This window comes from Melospiza georgiana, chromosome 2 (assembly GCF_028018845.1).
Source record: "Melospiza georgiana isolate bMelGeo1 chromosome 2, bMelGeo1.pri, whole genome shotgun sequence".
Taxonomy (NCBI): domain Eukaryota; kingdom Metazoa; phylum Chordata; class Aves; order Passeriformes; family Passerellidae; genus Melospiza; species Melospiza georgiana.
This window is the reverse complement of record NC_080431.1, coordinates 3,993,229-4,011,582: the sequence shown is the minus strand read 5'-3', so window position 1 is coordinate 4,011,582 and position 18,354 is coordinate 3,993,229. Positions and strand designations below refer to the sequence as shown.

At 39.9% G+C, this 18,354-nt stretch overlaps 1 protein-coding gene across 1 annotated transcript; it reads right to left on the bottom strand.

Annotated features, from left to right (window-relative positions):
* Positions 1 to 265: 265 nt before the first annotated feature.
* Positions 266 to 17,741, bottom strand: ARL6 (ADP ribosylation factor like GTPase 6). The gene is made up of 8 exons (XM_058019008.1): positions 17,458 to 17,741; positions 15,130 to 15,283; positions 13,291 to 13,352; positions 11,545 to 11,613; positions 9,107 to 9,201; positions 5,308 to 5,437; positions 3,808 to 3,863; positions 266 to 1,122 (listed from the first exon to the last, which is right to left on the bottom strand). The coding sequence occupies exons 2-8, from the start codon at positions 15,250 to 15,252 to the stop codon at positions 1,097 to 1,099; spliced, it is 561 nt and encodes a 186-aa protein (XP_057874991.1). The 5' UTR covers positions 15,253 to 15,283; positions 17,458 to 17,741; the 3' UTR covers positions 266 to 1,096.
* Between the last annotated feature and the right edge of the window lie 613 nt (positions 17,742 to 18,354).

The following is an 18,354-nucleotide window of genomic DNA, read 5'->3' as shown; positions in this document are numbered from 1 at the left end:
CTGGACATGAGAAGAGCTTTCCTGTGCAGTGACCATGCACTGGAACAGACTGTCCAGAGAGGCTGTGGAGTCCCCCTCACTGGGGATATTCCAGAGCCACCTGGATGCAATCCTGTGCCACGTGCTCTGGATGGTCCTGCCTGAGCAGGGAGGTTGGGCCCTTCCAGTGTAACCCATCCTGTGAGTCACATGCTCCTCAAGTATCTGGAAGAGAAGTCTAGTGGATTAGGTAGTGTAAAAAATATATGCAATTAATAAAAAAAACCCCTTGGCAACAGAGATACCATTTTATTACATATACAGTGCTATATCCACTTGAATATGGATAAACAAATTCCAAATGAAATTAATAGAAAACCAGAAATCTCTAGGATGTAAAGACCATTAATGAGCATATTGAAGTTAAAAAACCCAATCAGGGCATGTCATATATTTGAAGTTTTATTGATGGGAATGCAAATATAACCATGGTATAATCACAAAAAACAAGTAGTAATATTTCATTAAAAGCAATTTCTTAAAAACATCTGCAATCATCTATAACAAATATACTGAACACTTGAATCCTTATATCTTTAATCAAAATACTCTTATAGAAGTATATTAGAGATGGATAATAAAAACCCAACATCAAACTTCAATATAAAAAAATTGCCAGTAATGCCTAAAACTGGGCATCTAAAATCAGTAGGTATCTTATGTAGATGGATTTCAGGAAGTGCTGATTACTCTTTCTCTGGAAAATAAATATTCCCATTTGCTCAAAACATGTCCCCCCAAAAAACAGGGGCATTTACTGATGGCTAATTATCACCTAAACCTCAAATGAATGCAGATGTTTATTGTTAACACAAATATTTTTTTGTATATGCTCTCCAGTCACAAGATTCAATTTAATTCATCAACGTGCATACCTGAGGTGCTAGGCTGCCTACATTCAGTTTTTGTGGAAGAGAAACTAAACTCAAACAAGTCAATACAGGATATTTTAGCTGAACTGTTCATCTTCTTCAAAGCATTCCTCCTTTCCAAGGAACTTGTTCTTCACCTACTGACAAAAGGTGTAAAAGAACCCCATAGATCCTTTATTTATCTCTCATGTCTTCATTGCTTGCATCTGACCTGTTAATAAAAAGAAACATCTAGTCTTAGCACAAGATCAATTCTTGCTGCATTTTGCTTTTTGAAAGCATAAATAGATGTAGATATTTTGGTGTAGTTGCAAGAATGGGAGACAACAAAGCATTTGTTTTCAACCTGCCTTCTCATCCACTTCTGAAATTCCTGTACAGCCAAGTTGTTTTCCCCAAATCTTGCATGTTTAACAGGGAGACTCTTCACATCTAATACAATTTTTGTCTTCTTCAGGCTTATAAGATCACTTTGATGACCATAAGACCTGGAAGTTTGTTTTATGAAGTATGCATTTGAATTCCTTGTAGGCATTTTGGCTCCCACCTAACTGAACATGAACTACCCAACAGCAAAAGATTTAAAGTTTGATTTCTAATAACTCACATGAAAACTTTGCAGTCTGTAGCCACACTTCTCCATATTGCTGCCTGATTGCCACTTCTCAATTCACTTCAAACGTTTTCTTGGTTACCAAAAGCATCCAGCATCCCATTACAAAATGTGGAAATCAGCACAATCTCTCCCACTAAGGGGGAATGCTGTGAGACAGGTTTGTTTTACCCTATGGAGGATGTGCTGTTGCAAAAGCAACCCCATTACAAAATAGGGGAATAGCAAACTCAGCCTTCACTATGGAGAAAAACCCACAAAGCTTTCTGCTCCTGCCACCCCAACTGTGAAATGGCTCTGGAAGGGGTAACTAAGAAAAGCTTGGCTGCTGACAAGAACTGTGTACTCATTCACCAGGTGTCATTTCCTCCTCTGAATTTTATGGCATCCCCAGGCTGTGATTTAGGGACTAGCATAACTACAGATTTGTTCCAAATATTTCCATCTGGTGCCCTAGGAACCATGAGAATCAAGAGTAAAAATTTGTCCTTGAAATATCAAAGTATTCAGCCTTTCAACATATAATTGCCAAACTACATGTGATTAGGTTAACAGTACCATTTAAACTCAACCCATCTTCAGCTTTTGGGTTCACTGAACCAGGGACCTAAAGGAAATTTTCAGATAGAGTCCCTTCATGAGGATTTTCAGCTCAAAAATTAAGAATTTTAACACTCCATAAGAAATGAATAGCTGTAAGAGCTATGTGAGTGACAGCAGAAGCATCTGCTTGCTGTGCTTAAAAAAAAATCTACATATATAACTTCAATATTTTGTCAGAAAAAATCTACACAAGCATTTGAGATCCTTTTAAGTAGCATGAAGCTATGTAAAAACCCCAAATTTGGATTGAAACTCTTAAAAGGTTCTTCCAAGAGAAGCGGGGACTCTGAACATAGCACAAAAACATTACTAAGCCAGAACTGTGCCTGAAATTAGGAAAAATTATGATTTGGAATCTGCCTCTATGATGATAGAATACAGGAGAGGAGGAAACCCAGTACCAAAATCCTGGTGGAAGATACATCACTGCTCCTCTGTAGGGCAGTAAATCTCTTTCCAAAGACTATTTTTGGCAAGCAGCCCTCCCCCTGAAAACATCACCCAGTGTTTTTGTACTCTACAATAACTGGGTAAAACAAACCATCTTTTTCTGGCCAGCAGGACGAGTCTCAGTCAAAAGGACATCCTGGTGTCCCCACTCCAGGGCTGGCTGTCACTCCCGTGGAAGGGGCTGTGTCCCCACTCCAGGGCTGTCACCCCTGTGGAAGGGGCTGTGTCCCCACTCCAGGGCTGGCTGTCACCCCCGTGGAAGGGGCTGTGTCCCCGGGCCAGGGCTGGCTGTCACCCCTGTGGAAGGGGCTGTGTCCCCAGGCCAGGGCTGGCTGTCACCCCTGTGGAAGGGGCTCTGTCCCCGGGCCAGCGCTGACACCCCGTGGCCAGCAGGGCACAGCACAGCCGGGTGCAGCAGCCGAGCCCGCACCACCCCAAGCACTTCACAGCACAAGCAACACCAGCCAGGGAGCTAAAACTGGGACCAGCCTGCCAAAACTATGCCACACTTCACTAATCTAAACATTGAGCAGGAGGACAAGAGAGACCAGAGCCTTACCAACACACAACAGAAGGAGACACGACATCTGGACCGAGTTTGCAATTACACAACATCTGTATCAAGTTTGCAATTACACAACATCTGTATCAAGTTTGTAATTAAAGATGCTGGATGTCAGACATCATCCAAGCTGGATCTCATATTTTCCATGCAGTTATGAGTGTCTGCATGTCCCATAATCGTTATGGTGTAAGAAGTTCTTCTTTTGGCTCTGGATTAAAGAGCTGCAGGTGTATAATTAAAACCAGTGCATTTGTCTGTGTACTTGGCTTATTTTCTTTCACCATTTCTTGGTACATAACATCAAGTTATGTAAAACAGGGATAGGACATTAAGAATAAATTAAAGAAGAAACTGAACTACCACAATAAGAAATTGAAGTGTGGGAGCTGGTATTGTATAAATGAAAGTGCTACACTGTTTGCCAGAGCGTGCATTAGTATTTCATAATACACACTTTGGTCAGGGAAGGCCACATGATGTTTTGTGTACATTAAGGAGGTAAATGAAAGGCACATATGAGATAGAGCTTTAGTACTCACTGTGTAATTTGATCTGACAGCAGAAATGGACAGAAAGAAAACAAAGGAAATAATAAAGAAAAAACCTTACAAAATGAAAGAGTTAAACAGAATGAAAATACAGCAAGAGAATTACATATTATGTACCTTGAAGCCAATCCACACCTTCTTGTAATCCTTCTCCTTTAAGAGCATCACTGGCACTGAAAGAAACAAATCAAATTTCAGAAACGTTGTAAAAATACCAGTTTTAGTTGAGTCATCACCAAACTTGTAATTTACATAATTGCAAAGTAGCATCAGGTAATTTCCTTAAGTTTTCTTCCTATGGAGAAGCCTGCTCCTCAAATAATATAGGGTACCTTCCCCACAGGGAAACACCATTTCATGATATGATCTCTTTTGATTCCAGTTTCAAGGCACAAGGAATCATTGCTGGAACATGAGGGGCTCTGGGAGAGCTCCCACACGAGGCAGGCACCTTGCTCTGCAGCACCTCCCTCCTCAGACAATGCTGTGAAAGATGTTTACTCCCTCCAACAGCAGCCATCAATCATGGAATCATTTAGACTGGATAAGACTTTTAATATGATCAGGCCCAAATGTTCTCCACACAGTTTCTACACACAGTGAGAATGCTGGAGTACCAGAAGGAGGAACTATGTGTGTGTACACACTTCATTGTAACAGCAACCCCAGGAGTGGCTGTTAATGTATAAAACCATTCTGCTACACTGAGAGCAGTGTAAATCCACCTTCTGAATCACTGGGGGATAACTGTTTAAATGCTCTTCATTCTTCAATTTGTGAATCACAGCACAGCAGTGAATCTGGACTGTAACTCCAGTTCCCTATAAAACCATCTGCCAAGAAACCTGGGAATTCATGAGTGTGATTTCTGGACAAAAACAATGCCCAGGTAATCAAGTTTAACATGAAAGGGCCTAAAATGAACATTGTACCTTTCAGCAGCATTTAGCTGCTGATTTCACTTCTATTTATAACAGCTGAGGACTTTAATAGGACAAAAAACTTCTATAAAGCACTTCTGATAAAAGGAGAGTTTTTTCCTTGTAAACACCAGCACTAAGTAAAGCTTACATCCTTCAGGAACAAAAGATTACCTCCCACAACTAAAAATCCCCCCAAACATGACTTGGTAGAAAGAAGTGTTCTCTCTCTGAATACAGAAGAGAACAGTTCACTAAATGGCCTTTCAACAACAGCTTAGTGAAGTATCTGTAGAGTGGAAAAAACTCCAAAGATTTTATTATTGATATTCTCAAACCTGCAAGGTAATCTAGCAGAAGCACTCTGATAACAATTCTACTCAAATTCCCAGCAAAATATAATGTCAACTGTTCTTCTCATAGCAACTCTTTCTGATTTCACTGGAAATCCTCCATTCCATTACTTGGCTAACAGTTTTGCTGTGAAAACTTTACAGACACAGTCTAAATGAATGCATTGTACATTTAAAGTAAGTTTCACCATAAGTATTTTAATATTACTGTTTTAGTGTTTTATGTGTGGAACCCTGTCTTTTAGCTACTCCACTTATTTTATACAGCAGGGAGTGGCACGACAGGGCTAAAATAGGAACGCACAAAGTAATGCCAATAAAAGGATAGAAAAAGAGAACTTTACCAGATATGCCAGGGCTTGTCTTTGATGTTTTCTAAGGACAGCAGCTGAGACACTTTCACAGATGACACTGCATCCCTGAGGTCCATCTTGTTAGCAAAGAAGAGAATAGGCAGCCGGCGGTGCTTGATGTCTAGGCACGAGCAGAGACACAACTCTCAGGCCATGAGGCAGCACCCAATAATCTCTGCAAGTAACAAGCTACAAACAGCACAGCAAGGTGTTCTGCTCACCTGGAGCTGCAATTCTCTGAAGGTTGTATCCTACCAAGATGCACACACTGTTGGGTTCACCTGGCCTCTGCTACATGCTTCCAAAATGCTCACAAACTTCCTTGCAGGCTTTGGAATCTTCCACCCCCTCTCCCCCTACCTTATAACCACACTTCAAGCTTGGGATAGGAATTGCTGGTGAAGCTGAGGAACAAGAGATCAAAGCACTGCCTACAAACACTGCCTATCTCTGCCGGGTGAGGACTGGATGCATAAAATGGATGGAAAAAATAATTTGTGTTCATTCATAATATCACAACAATAGGCGAGAACGGTAGTCTCAATTGTCCTTTAGTGTCCTGGAAAGCATCCATTACTTCAGAGAATTCATAAAACTGGAAAAAATGCACATGTGGACATCCTTTATTCTCCCTTCCCTAGAAGGACTTCTTCTCCAGAAGCTCTTTCAGCTAGCAGTGACAACTACAGACCAAAGTACTCTGGCAATTTCTGGGATACTTATACATAGGCAAGTTTAAACCTCACCGATTACCCCAAAAGACTGTATGGTGATTGAAAGGAAACAAAACATATTCTCTTCAAAGTTACAGATGTAACACTGCCAAGAAAATTACTAGCACCAAGACTAACTCTCAAATTTTTTAATATTATTTATACAAAGAATGATATACAGGATTAGAGAAAATCTAGGTTTTAGTCTATCCATCAGTGCTTGATAGGAAAAGAACTTACACACTACCACCTCAATGAAAATTGCTACACAGGCTCTTTTTAAAATAGTAAAAATAAAAGGTTATTTCACACAGGAAACTAGGTGAAGATTTATTTTAAAATGTCAAACATAAGCCATCTGTCCCTGCTGATGGGCAGGAAGATGATAAAACCCCCCAAAATCCCAACAAACTGTCAATGCTGAAACTCTCCTAATTATGTTCTTTTCCACCTTCCTACTAAACCTTTCCACAGAATCAGTGGAGATAGCACTACTTCCCCATATTCATTCAGAGATGGTAAGTGCTGATCAAAACACTGACAATTTTCACAAACTATTTACCCTTCCTGGAGCTCTTTTGTCCTCTGATACCCATAAACACAAGTCAAAGGCCTCAAAATACAAGCAAATAATTAAATCTCTGTTTTGATTCCATAGTTGAACAGCTATTGAGTCCCCTGACTGAAATTTTTACAGTAATTTACAGTATAATTAAATGAACCCTGGTAGCCACAGTTTGCAGGCTATGGGTAAATTAAAGCCATATAAATTAGCTGACATCACATATGAAAACAGCCAAGTTAATCAAGGAGTTTCCAGTGTTTTCCTAAACAATTAGAAAGGGGCACAACCTTCCCAGCCAGACCCAAAGATATTTACTAAATAAAGTAATGGTCACAGAAATTTGTATTTCCTGCCACAATTTCCCTCCCACAATTTTCACAGTTACTAATGGAAAGCAAAATTTTTCTAGCTGCAAGGGGTTATGAATCAACACATTTAAAAACATTCCAGACACTAGATGTGTGATGTGCAATTTTACACAAAGAATTTCAAGTTTACAAGAATTTCAGTTTAGTTTAGAACCATGTGCTGGAGGTGAAGTGACCCAAGAGTCATCATCTAATCCAGGTAACCTACAATCTTTCAAAGTGCTGAAGAATGAAATTTGAGTAAAAAACCAAAATATGATACAGTTACCATTAAAAAAACTGTTATTTGAAGAGTGCATTGTCCATTAATGTCAGTAAAAATAATTAATAGCTCTCATTCACAAAAGACTCCCAGGTAGTACAACTTCTAACCCCAATAGTGCTTCACAGGACACGTTCCCTTCCCTTTCCCTCAGGCAAAGCCTGGCAAAAAGACAGGGAACTGTTTTACTGTGGGATTGCTAAGATTTTCAGAGACAGGAATTGATTTAATTCAATTTAAAACTTAGGTAAATACATACATTTAAAACACTCCAGGAGGATGACACTGACAGAAGCAGATTGGGAGAAAGTAGGATATGCAGCAAGAAAGACAGAATAATAAAAGTACTGATATAGCAAACCTGTTGTATATTGATTCACCCAACAGCTACTTTTATTGAACATTATCCTAAAAGAATCTTTTAAGCTCTTTGGTTCTCTTACATGTGATATATCAAAACTGATAAATCAGTGACACTGTTGCTGTTGGAGCTAAGCCACACCAAGGCAGAAATCCACAACTGCTGTCTCCTGGCTCTCAGGACTGCACTCAGTGGCCAGAGCCTGGTCTTTTGAACTTGCAGACACAAACTCATGAACAACTGAGCAGCACTGACCTGCTAGGTCAGCATGAGTGACCAAGTAAAGCCTAAATGAAAAGCTCCACCTAAGGTTGCTTCTACTCTGTCTGAACATTTTTATTCTTCTGCCCTCTGTTAAACCAGTAACTTCTTCCAGCAGCTTTACCTCTCACCCTGGGCCCTGTGTGGGTCACTCCACTAACAGAATTGGGTTAACTGCTGCAGTTAATTCCTGACTTGGGACAAAGTGCCCTGGCCTCTGTGTAATCCACCTGCAGCCTTTGGCTCACCCCATCCTCCCTGTGACTTTTGTAACACTGCCTTTTCAGTGCCTGCATTTGAAGTAGCCCATACCCTTGAATGAGAAATTAGAGCATGAGAATCAGAAGGTCCAGTCAGCTCCAGCATTTTTGTTGATGAATTAAAGTGTTGTATAAAGTCTTCATGGAAAATAAAGTAATGGGAACATATTTGTCCCTATCGCACATTGCTTTTCTTAAAATACAAGTCAGCTTTTCCCTTCTTATTTTCAGCATGGGAATCCCACAAGTTAAGGCTCTATCAGTTTAATACATAGTTAAGGAATCACAGGATTATTTCACTTTTAAACTTCCTAGATGTAGTTTAATATTCTGGTTAGGCAGAGCAACTACCAAAGCTGCTGAAAGTAAAAATTACATCTTGCTTTCAGACACATCCCAGTAATGTTGAATACATGGAAAGGCAAAGAATTGACTGATATCAGAATTTAATTAAGCAGTCTCATGTAAAAAAACACCAACCAAATCCCTAAAACCAAGACCCTGATCACAGATCCTCTCATATCCTCTTCCATTGGGAATTGAAACTGCCTGGTGTAATTATCCCTTTGGATTTCTGGCTAAAGCATAAAAAATTATAATGAAGATGACAAAAGAAAGTTAAACAATCTTTAAATAATTAAAGGAATTAGCTGTCTTAATGGAAAAAACAGACATGGTGACACAGTTTTGTCTCTGCTGGTCATCACAAGAAGCCTGTCCTGCTTCTAACTCAAAGTCTATTCTTTCTCAAAACAATGTAACTTTTGATCTATATTGATTAATAAGAGACCAACCCAACTCAGTGTAGAAAGCTGTAGTGTGACCAATTTCCAAATGTGAATAGGTAAAATAAAAACCCCACGTTTTGGAAGATTATTGTGCTAATATTCATGAAAGGTTAAAATACTTGCAAAGTACTCAGAATGTGTCAGATTTTCTTAAGCTTTTCTTAAGGCAACATAACAAATATGGACACAGAATGGGAAAAAAGCCTCCTCACCTGGATGATTCAGAAGGGTGTCAAGTTCTTCTTTGGCCACAACCATTCTTAATTTGTCACTGCTATCAATGACAAAAATAATGGCTTGGCCTTCTCTGCATAACATAAAAAGAGCAAAGAGGCAAATTATAGGTTCTCAAAGAAATGAATATTCTGTGAATAAGAAAAGGCTTCAGAAGAAACACCAAGAAAAAAGTCCAAACAAACTTGATTTTTCCTCTAATTTTTGTCATTGTTATTTACCATTAACATTTGAATCCTGTCTTATTTCTGAAATTCAATCTTTTGGTAACGTGTATTTTTTTTTGGGATGAGGTTGTTACCTGCCCCTACAAGGTTCACTCTCCTCACAGCTAGAAAAGCTTGGTTTTACTACCCAGACTGAAAAATCAACTTCAAAATGTAACCAACTGCTATTTTGACATTGTGGTCAGGGAGGGAAAACCCCCATAAAGACAGATCTTTACAGAAATTCTGTATTTCCTGTACTAAATTTATTTAGAGAAAGGTCAAATACCTTTTTAGACAAAACCTGTGTCCACAGCTAGGCATATGCAGGTTATTTTAACCTTCACATATCCTGCATAAACAGGATCTTTCTTTTTTTGTTTTCTTTTTTCAAATAACAGGTAAAATCTTTCAACTATTTCAAATCATTTGGACATTTTGCTGCTAGTGTGACCACAGTCACAACATAAATGCAGCTACTCAGGTCATTATTTCAGGATGTTAATGACATTTTGACTTGACGTTCCATTTATTGAAACTTGTTTTGAAAACCAAATAAAATCTCACCAATTCATAATTCACCTGTTGTAAACACCCACAGAAATATATTTACATTTTAATGTAATCACGTCTCCTTCATTTTAAATTTCTCTGAGACACCATTATGAATACATTCTTTACCCTCCAGCACCATCTACCTTTGTATTTTGATAAGAAACAGATCTATACCTGCTGGAAACCAGAAATAACCTGAGCAGCCCAAGATTGTATGAGAAGGCCCATTCTTTTCTGGTGTACAGAACCTTTACTAGATAAAGCTTTTGCATATGAGCTGGAAATGCCTAAGCAATTTTCAAGAGCACAGAGTATTTTAGTAGAGGAATGAAGCATACTGGCATGTATTTATCACCAAAAAATTAACTTCATAAAGAAGTATCAGGGATAGGGCTACAACATGACTTTGGGGTTATTTAAGATAAATGTACTTAGAGAATGAAGTAGAAGATACTTTCAAGATAAACAGAAGAAAAGTCCAGACTTGAACTTTATAAACTGAACAGCATATAATTATTTTTATTAATATTTTTATTTAATTAACAGGAATTTTTGTTTTTATATTATTCTTAGAAGTTAATCTACTGCACTTGTTCAGGACCAGAGGAGGATACAAGTGCATATTTCACTGTCAGCATAACCTAAAACGCTCCCTTACTGTTAGGGAGTTATTGTTAAGATGAAAAAGTCATTTATGCCCCACAAGGGATAAGTTACTGCATTAAATACAGCAATCACAAAAATTATTTGCTTATGAAGCACTCTGCTAGCATTTTGAGAGCAGCCTGAGGGCATCAGTTACTGAAATGCAAATCTAACACTCTTGAACAATGAAGATCTGCTGGCCAAATGTTTTCGATGCTAACACAATTTGCACAGGAAGGAGAGGAAGCATTAATCCTCAATAAAAAAAAATTTAAGCTCTACCACAACTGATATTAATATTTAATCAATATTATAATCTTCAGAATTTATCCCTTCTACTTCTCCAAGCTACTTCTGCATGGTTTTGTATTGTTCACGTTATCTAGATCAGGATCAGGCATTGCAGAATAGCAATGAGACAATGCAAATAAAGATTAACTAAACATGTATAATAAATAACATAAATAATAAAGATTCACTAAAAGCTCTAAAACCAGAGAATGGAGTTGATCTATTACCAAAGGGCAATACCAGACTGTTATAAATACAGAAAATATCCTGTTTAATAAATGAAATTAAGAATGTGCATTCAGGTTCTTAGTTACATGTGCCTTATCCTCTGAGGTTCATTCCCCTCACCTCTAAAACTCTCAGCCATCAGCCAATATCTTGCAGGTTTTAGGTAACTGACCTACAGAAGAACTGAAAAGCTGGAAACCTAACTCATCTTGAGCTTTCTTAGAGGATTTGTTTTCAGGTTTCAACATTTAAATCTCATTTCTAGTACGCTCCCCAAAGTTGTCCCTGAAAGCACAGAGTAACACCAGGTAAAAATTTTCATTTGTTAGAATAGAAAGTTTTATTTATCCAGAGTAAACCTGCTGTCAAACACCAGGTAAAAGCCTTCTCTGAATCATTTCTAACCACTAGATATTATCATACCTCTGTTTAAATAACCTGCACAACAGTTCACAGGAACAGCAATGCTTTAAAATAAATTATAGGCTTACTTGTAGTAGTGTTCCCAGAGGTCTCTGTATTTCCCTTGACCTGACATATCAAACACTGTGAAAGACAAACTGCAAAGAAAAGAAATGCATGAGGCCCAGGAAAAAAGAACAAAATTCAAACCATATCCATTTTCTTTGCTACCCTGACCCAAAAAAATAAAAAAATAAGCCAGATCAGTTTGAATCCCAATCAACTGAGAAAAATTCCCAAAAGAACTCTGGTTGCATTATCTGCCTTCAAATGATCCTACTCAGCTTTGCAGCCTTATTATAGAAATATTTCACAATGGGAAATGTGTTTATTGTCTGAATAAAAGAACTAAACCAATTATTTGAAGTTGCATCAAAGGCAAAATAAGCTCCCATTCAGTCTCTCTGTCATGCTGATATCAAATACTGTTTATGAGTAAATGAAATTCAGATGAACTTAAAATCCATGGCCTGTCTTAAATTCTGTCCCTAGACAAGTATAAATGTGAGCAAAATAAAAGGCTTAAAAATATAAAAATTTCACCTTTAGGGAAAAAATAAAGAGTACATTTTGGTAAAAATGGGTGAGTTCAGATGACCAAGCTACAAAGAGCAGTCTTTTCCACTGTGAGATTTCACCCAAACACTACATAGAGCAAGGCAACTTAGTGAACACTACAAAAGGTTCTCATCTGCTCCTGAAATGTTTACAGAGGCAACACTGAGTTCAGAACTAGGCTCCTCTTTTTTGGGTAGCCCCAAGTAGCTCCCCAAGTGGAGGGCACCAAAAAAAGGAGGTTAGGAAAAGGAAGCTCTCCAGACATCCTTCCCACTCCATGTCAAGACAGAGTCGTGGGTTTATCAGTTTGTAGAGTTTGAGGTTTGGGGTGGGTTTTAGTTGGAGGTTGTTTTTTTAAACATTCTACATGGTGTATTTACAAGTCATCATCTCTCCTACTACAGGATCAGAATAAAAAAAGCAATATAAATTTACATTCTCACATGTGAAGTCCCAAACTTGCCTGATGTACTTTATTGGGACAGAACTCAGTTGTGGAAGCTCTTAGAGAAATACAAAAGCTATCACTATGACTTATCAGGTCAAGGAATAAACAATTTTCTTGCAGATCTCCCACCCAGTGAGGCCATACTGCTTGGTTTGAAGACACACTAAAATATCCAATGAAGGCCACAAAATAAAAAAATGATGCTGCCTCCTTCAAATATCCTCATGTCACACCATTCTTTAGATAATCTAAATCTTAGTCTTCATTCAACTAATGACTTATTACTCTGCTTCCTGGCCTTTGCTCCTGCCACCTTTACATTGCTAATGCTGTAGCCATCCTTTTGCATTTAATGAGATTACACTGCAATCTGTTCAGAGTACCTCCAGTGAGAGTGCTTAATTTAGGTTACCAGATTGAGAGTGGAATTTAGCTGCCACCTCAGCAGCTGTCTCTCCTCCAGTCTGTAACAGTGCCCTATTCTCAAACTCCCAACAGACAGGGATCAGATGTTTATACAGGCTACTGCAAAAAAACTAAAAAACTTTTAAAAATTTTTTAAATAGTTTTATAGCAGCACAAAACACATATTATATTCTAACACAGTCCTGGATCATATTAAGTCTCATGGATAGTACATTTCAACAAACTGCAATGTCATGTCATTACACCCCATACATGATACTCAGTTACAAACCCACTGAAAGAGATCATTAAGTCCAGCTATGGTGTAATAATCATTACTGCTACTGAAGAAAGAAGGTAGTACCTTGAAGTTTTGAATTTCTCTATACTGAATCCTATTGTTGGAACGATGTCCTGAGTTTGAGCCTTTGAAGGAAAGAAAGCACACATTTTACAATCAAATTAGAAAATGCAAATACTGAAACAGATTTAAAACATGAATAAATTACAGATCTGTTTTTGCCCCAAACTGTGAAATATTAGGAAAGTTCCCAGAAAAGTAAAGTAATTCAGAATCAAGGGTCTTGTGTTTTCTGGGGAATAGAGTAAACACTACTGGAACTGCCAAAACACAGAGCATTATTAAGAGCTCTGTCTGATAACTGATTTACTACTGAGCTGGTCAGGGAACCTATCAGCTAAGTTGGTGGAAAAGAACAGCTCCTCTAAGAAGCATGGATATTGAGCAGGAAGAAAGGTCACACCCCATAGATTACAGAGCTGTCTGAGAAAGTGACATGCAATCCTTGCACAGACTCCTTGAGCCCCTTATTCCAAACACCATCCATAGGCAGGTCCAACAGAAACAACTGCAGACAGATGGAAACACATTTGGATTTACCAAGCCCTAATGTATTGCTCCTGGGGCAAGGCAGAAGTTCTTCAGAAGACTGAGTTGAGCCAGAGATCAGAATAACCTGTCCATTGAACTTACTAAAAATAAACAGTTTTATTAACTTTGTTCTAATGATATTTGTTACATGCTAGACTATTTGGCATGTCTTGCAAGGGCAGGACTTAGACAAGTTGGATACAAAGTTATCCTCCTATAAATTCTTATTACAAACAAATTCTATTTCTTCTACTCATGTAATTCCACTGAGAGCTTCTCTAACGCCCATTATTGTGATAAATCTTCAAGTTAAACTGTAGTTAAGAATCCTTTACTGCTTAAGGAATGACATAAGAACCCTCTACAAAAAAGGTCTCAGTAATTACATAAAGTACAATTTGCCAGGTACACATTGTAGCCTTTCTCCCTAACAACTGGCAGCACATAGCAAGGAGTTTATAGTCTTTGTTTATAAATCTACTAAATTTTCAGTGGAAGAAAAATTGCCAGGAATGGAAGAGTAGCAGACTCACCACTATGTCACACGTTTTAAACAAGGTCCAGTGGACTCATCAGGTAAAATTTAATGAAAACTCATAATAATAATAAAAAAAGCTGTGTCCTCATATAAACAGCAAAAAGCAGTTTCCCAGATGCAAATTACCAAGATGCACAACCTTTGGCTTTGAACATGCCTATCAAAATTAGTCCATTTCTAGTCCATAAACATATCTATAAACAAGAATCCTACTTTCAGAATATTAGGCACTCCTAGAGGCCTCAAACACTTTTCACTGGATGAATACACTGCAAATTGCAATGGTAATTATTTTGAAAATTATTCTGCTTTAAAAATAGTGAAGTCACCCTTAAACATGCATCTTCTTTTTATTTCTATTTTGTTATCTCTTATGCACTTGGTATTTTTAAGGAAGTGATTAAAATAAACATGATAAATTGTTGTACAACTGTATTAATCCTAAATGTTCAACATCACTTGTAACTGTAATCCTGTGACAATTATTTAAGTGATTTAAGTGACTGCTTCAGATCCTAATTTCAGCCATCACAAACCCTTCTTTGTTGGGTGATCTTAACAAAAGTGTGCCATGTTAACAGTGGGGTTTTTCTGGAAAATTATGTGCATGTGAATGCTTACCCTCAGTTTCAGTTAGCTGGAAAATCTTAAAATATATTTGTTACACTGTGCTAAATCACAAGCTCTGCACATCTTTTCCATGGATACCCTTTGTAACAGCATGCAGCCCAGATCAGACAAACCCCCAGCAGTGAACCACGCAGGCTACTCACATTTGAAGGTTTAAGTTTATTGATGATCGTCGTTTTGCCGCTGTTGTCCAAGCCAAGGCACAAGACGTGAACCTCCTTCTTCTTCAGGCCAAGCCACCCTGCCAGCTTGTCAAACAATCCCATGGCTGTGCCTGCAGGTCACGGGGAGCCCAGGCTGTTGAGGGAATCAGAGCTGCTGGCAAACAAAGTGGTACCTGCAGGGCAGCGCTGGCACCAGGGCGGGCATGGGGCCGAGCAGCCTCACCTCCCTGGTGTGAGCTGCACAAACGCGGCCCCAGGCTGGCCCTGCACATCAGCACGTGGAGGGTAAGCTGATTACAGCCAGGATACCAAAGCAGCCTGGCTGTTTATAGCCCTGTCTGTATCACACAGTGCCCTTGATTCGCTGGGCAGGAAACCCGAGCAGCCCAAACGGGGGCACAACGCAGCGCCACCAGGGCGCCCACCAAAATGAGCAAAACCAAAAGGAGGGTCATGATATTTACCTCAAATTGCCAGCAGGACACCATGCAAACAACAAAACGGTATTTCCCTTCTGCAGCACCTGCTACAGAATTTACTGACCCCTGCATTAAATAAATTATTCAATTCAAACTCTAATTTGCCAATATTGACATGTATAAATTAGGAACTCTTCATTCACCACAAATAGAAACTGATTAAAATAGATCTAACAGACACCAAAACATTCAGCCACACGTCAGCAAGATGCCAAACCTCTGCTGCTGCCCAGACCCTGGCTGAAGTTACCTGGCAGAGGCACATTCAAAGGAGATTACATCACGTGCTGCCCTGCAATACCTGGCTAAATGCTCTCTGCAAAGAGGATAACCCTTGTCTGCCCTGAATGAATTCCAATGGAAATAATTTCAGCAATCAGACAACTGAAACCTTCAAGATGCCTTGAATAATAAAGTATTCAATTCATGTCAGAGGATTTCTGGAGTGCTGAAGGCTGTTTTTTTCTTAATAAATTAAAACACACACAGCACTGGATAACTCAGGTTGCAACCTCAGGAAATCATAGCAGGAGGAGGGAAAGGTAAAAAAACCCCATCAATAACAAACCTTTGATCACACTTCTTCACTAACTGACTACAACATGATTGTCAACAGTTTTCAGTAATTTGAAACTTTGCATTTAATATAGTCACAAAAGTAATCATTCTGGCTAAAGGATGATCTTTCCTTTTTAAACACATATCTTTCTTAGAGCTTTCTATGGTGCATTTTGGTTCAGAACTGGTCATGATCTACATTACAGCTACACAGAATTATTACCAGGTAAAAAAACCCCAACATTAGTTATAGCAAGTCTCTTATTCTAACTCCCTTTGTTTTATGCCCCACTCCTTTTCTAATCCATATATACAACCCACAGAGCAGATTAAAGCTGTTTATTATCAAATTAACCTGACAAAACCCTGCTCCAGCACACATTACTTTCTTATCTAATCAAGAGCTTCATCTATCTATTCTAGACGGTCAAAAAATAGAGAGTCAAAAAACACATTCTAGAGGGCCAAACAAATACATTGTAGGCACTCCTAAAATGAAACAGGAAGAAATACAAGCGCTTAAAAATACTTCCAGGGCTTCGCTTTTAAATCCAAAACCTTAAATACACCTTAAATAAATGTTTCTAGTAACATTTTAATTAATGCCATGTTTTTCTAGAAAATTTCCTACCAGTTATTATTTAAGAACACATGGGAAAGAAACACACCCTTGACTTCTTGCCCTGCCCCTATTTTCATGTTTTTTCTCAGCTGAGAAGAGTTACAGCAGTTACAGCTAACAGAGGTGCCTTTTTTCCTCTCTTATTTGCCAGCTGATATTTTGCCTACAGTGACATACAACATACATCTCAAAAATGATTTAAGCCAGAGTCTGGTCCAGGAGCTTAACAGCAAATTCTCTACGCTTTTTTCTTAAGAAAGGATGTTCTTTCACATCTGATCTTTGTCTATTTCCAAACCTAATCAACAACACAGGAGATTTAATCAGAGAAATAGAGAGCAGCCAACAAACAAGCTCTAAGCGATGTCCAGGTGTTTGAAAAACAAACGAATTTTTTTCGGAAGAACTGCCTTGTTTAGGTTTAGGGCTGGATATATTTCAATGGTCTGAGATCCAAAGAAGGGAAAGACTGAGCATGTGGGCTAATTAGCATGGGAAGCAAGACACTGACTGATAAGAGTTGTAGCCAGTGAACATTAATGCCCTCGTTTGCTAAAATGTATAAACAGTGAAAAGCTTTGGTAGTGGCCGTGCTGGATTTGCCGCCCAGCTCCCCTGTCAGCGCAGAAGCAGAAATAAATCAAATACCTGGGCTCTGTGCGCGGCTCGCCTCCGGCACACGGAGTGCAAGGACCCAGTCCGGGACCAGGCCTGGTGCGGGGGATCGCACCTCCCAGCGCCGGCCTTAACTCCCTCCCGTCCGCACCGCAGGGCCTCGGCAGCGGCCGCGGGTCCCTTCTCACGGGCCAGGACGCGGTCTCCTCTCCGAGAGCAGCCCAGGGTCCCCGGGAAAGCCGGAACAGAGAAGGCCGGCCCCGGGCCCCCCTCCCCGGTGCGGCCCCGCGGCCGCAGCACCGACCTGGGCCCGGGACGGGCCCGCGCGCCGCCGCCGCCGTTACCGAGGAAACCGAAGCCCCGCCCTCTCCCTGCTCCACCAATCGCGTCCCGCCGGCCCACCCGCCCCGCCTCTTCCGGCCACTGGGGGGAGGGCGTTGGGGCGGGGCCCGCCCGAGGCCACGCCCCCGGGCTGTGGGGCTGAGGGAGCCACGCCCCCGGGCTGAGGGGCTGAGGGGGCCGGGGCAGGGGCAGGGTTGGGGGGCGTCCCCTTCATTCTCCCTGTGCAGCGCCTCGGGAATCGCTGGTTTCCAAGCGCTGCCTTGCCCGAGAGTGCCTGGATAAATCCTCGTGGGGATTGCGATGAGCACAGAAGGAAACCCCTGAGTCAGAACGGCCACCTGAGGTGTTGCCAGCACCGCCCGTTCCCAAGCGGGCGCTTTGGCAGAATCTGGAAAATCTCAAATTCAGGCGGCACTGGGGCAGTGGCAGCAGCAGGGCTTGAGGGAAGGCAGCCTGGCCAGGCAGGCACAGGGGCTGAAAATACACTTAGGATTTTTTTAAAAATTATTTTTATTTATTTCATTTTAATTTTTTTCATTTTATTTTTATGCATAGCATAGTCCCGGTCAGATTGGTTCAATGTCTGCT

Coding starts and splice junctions, on each gene's coding strand:
- ARL6 (XM_058019008.1), bottom strand. CDS start 15,252: ATGGGATTGTTTGACAAGCTGGCAGGGTGGCTTGGCCTGAAGAAGAAG. Junction 13,353..15,129: donor ATAAACTTAAACCTTCAAAT/GTGAGTAGCCTG, acceptor TTTCCTTCAAAG/GCTCAAACTCAGGACATCGT. Junction 3,864..5,307: donor GACAAGCCCTGGCATATCTG/GTAAAGTTCTCT, acceptor TGTTTCTTTCAG/TGCCAGTGATGCTCTTAAAG.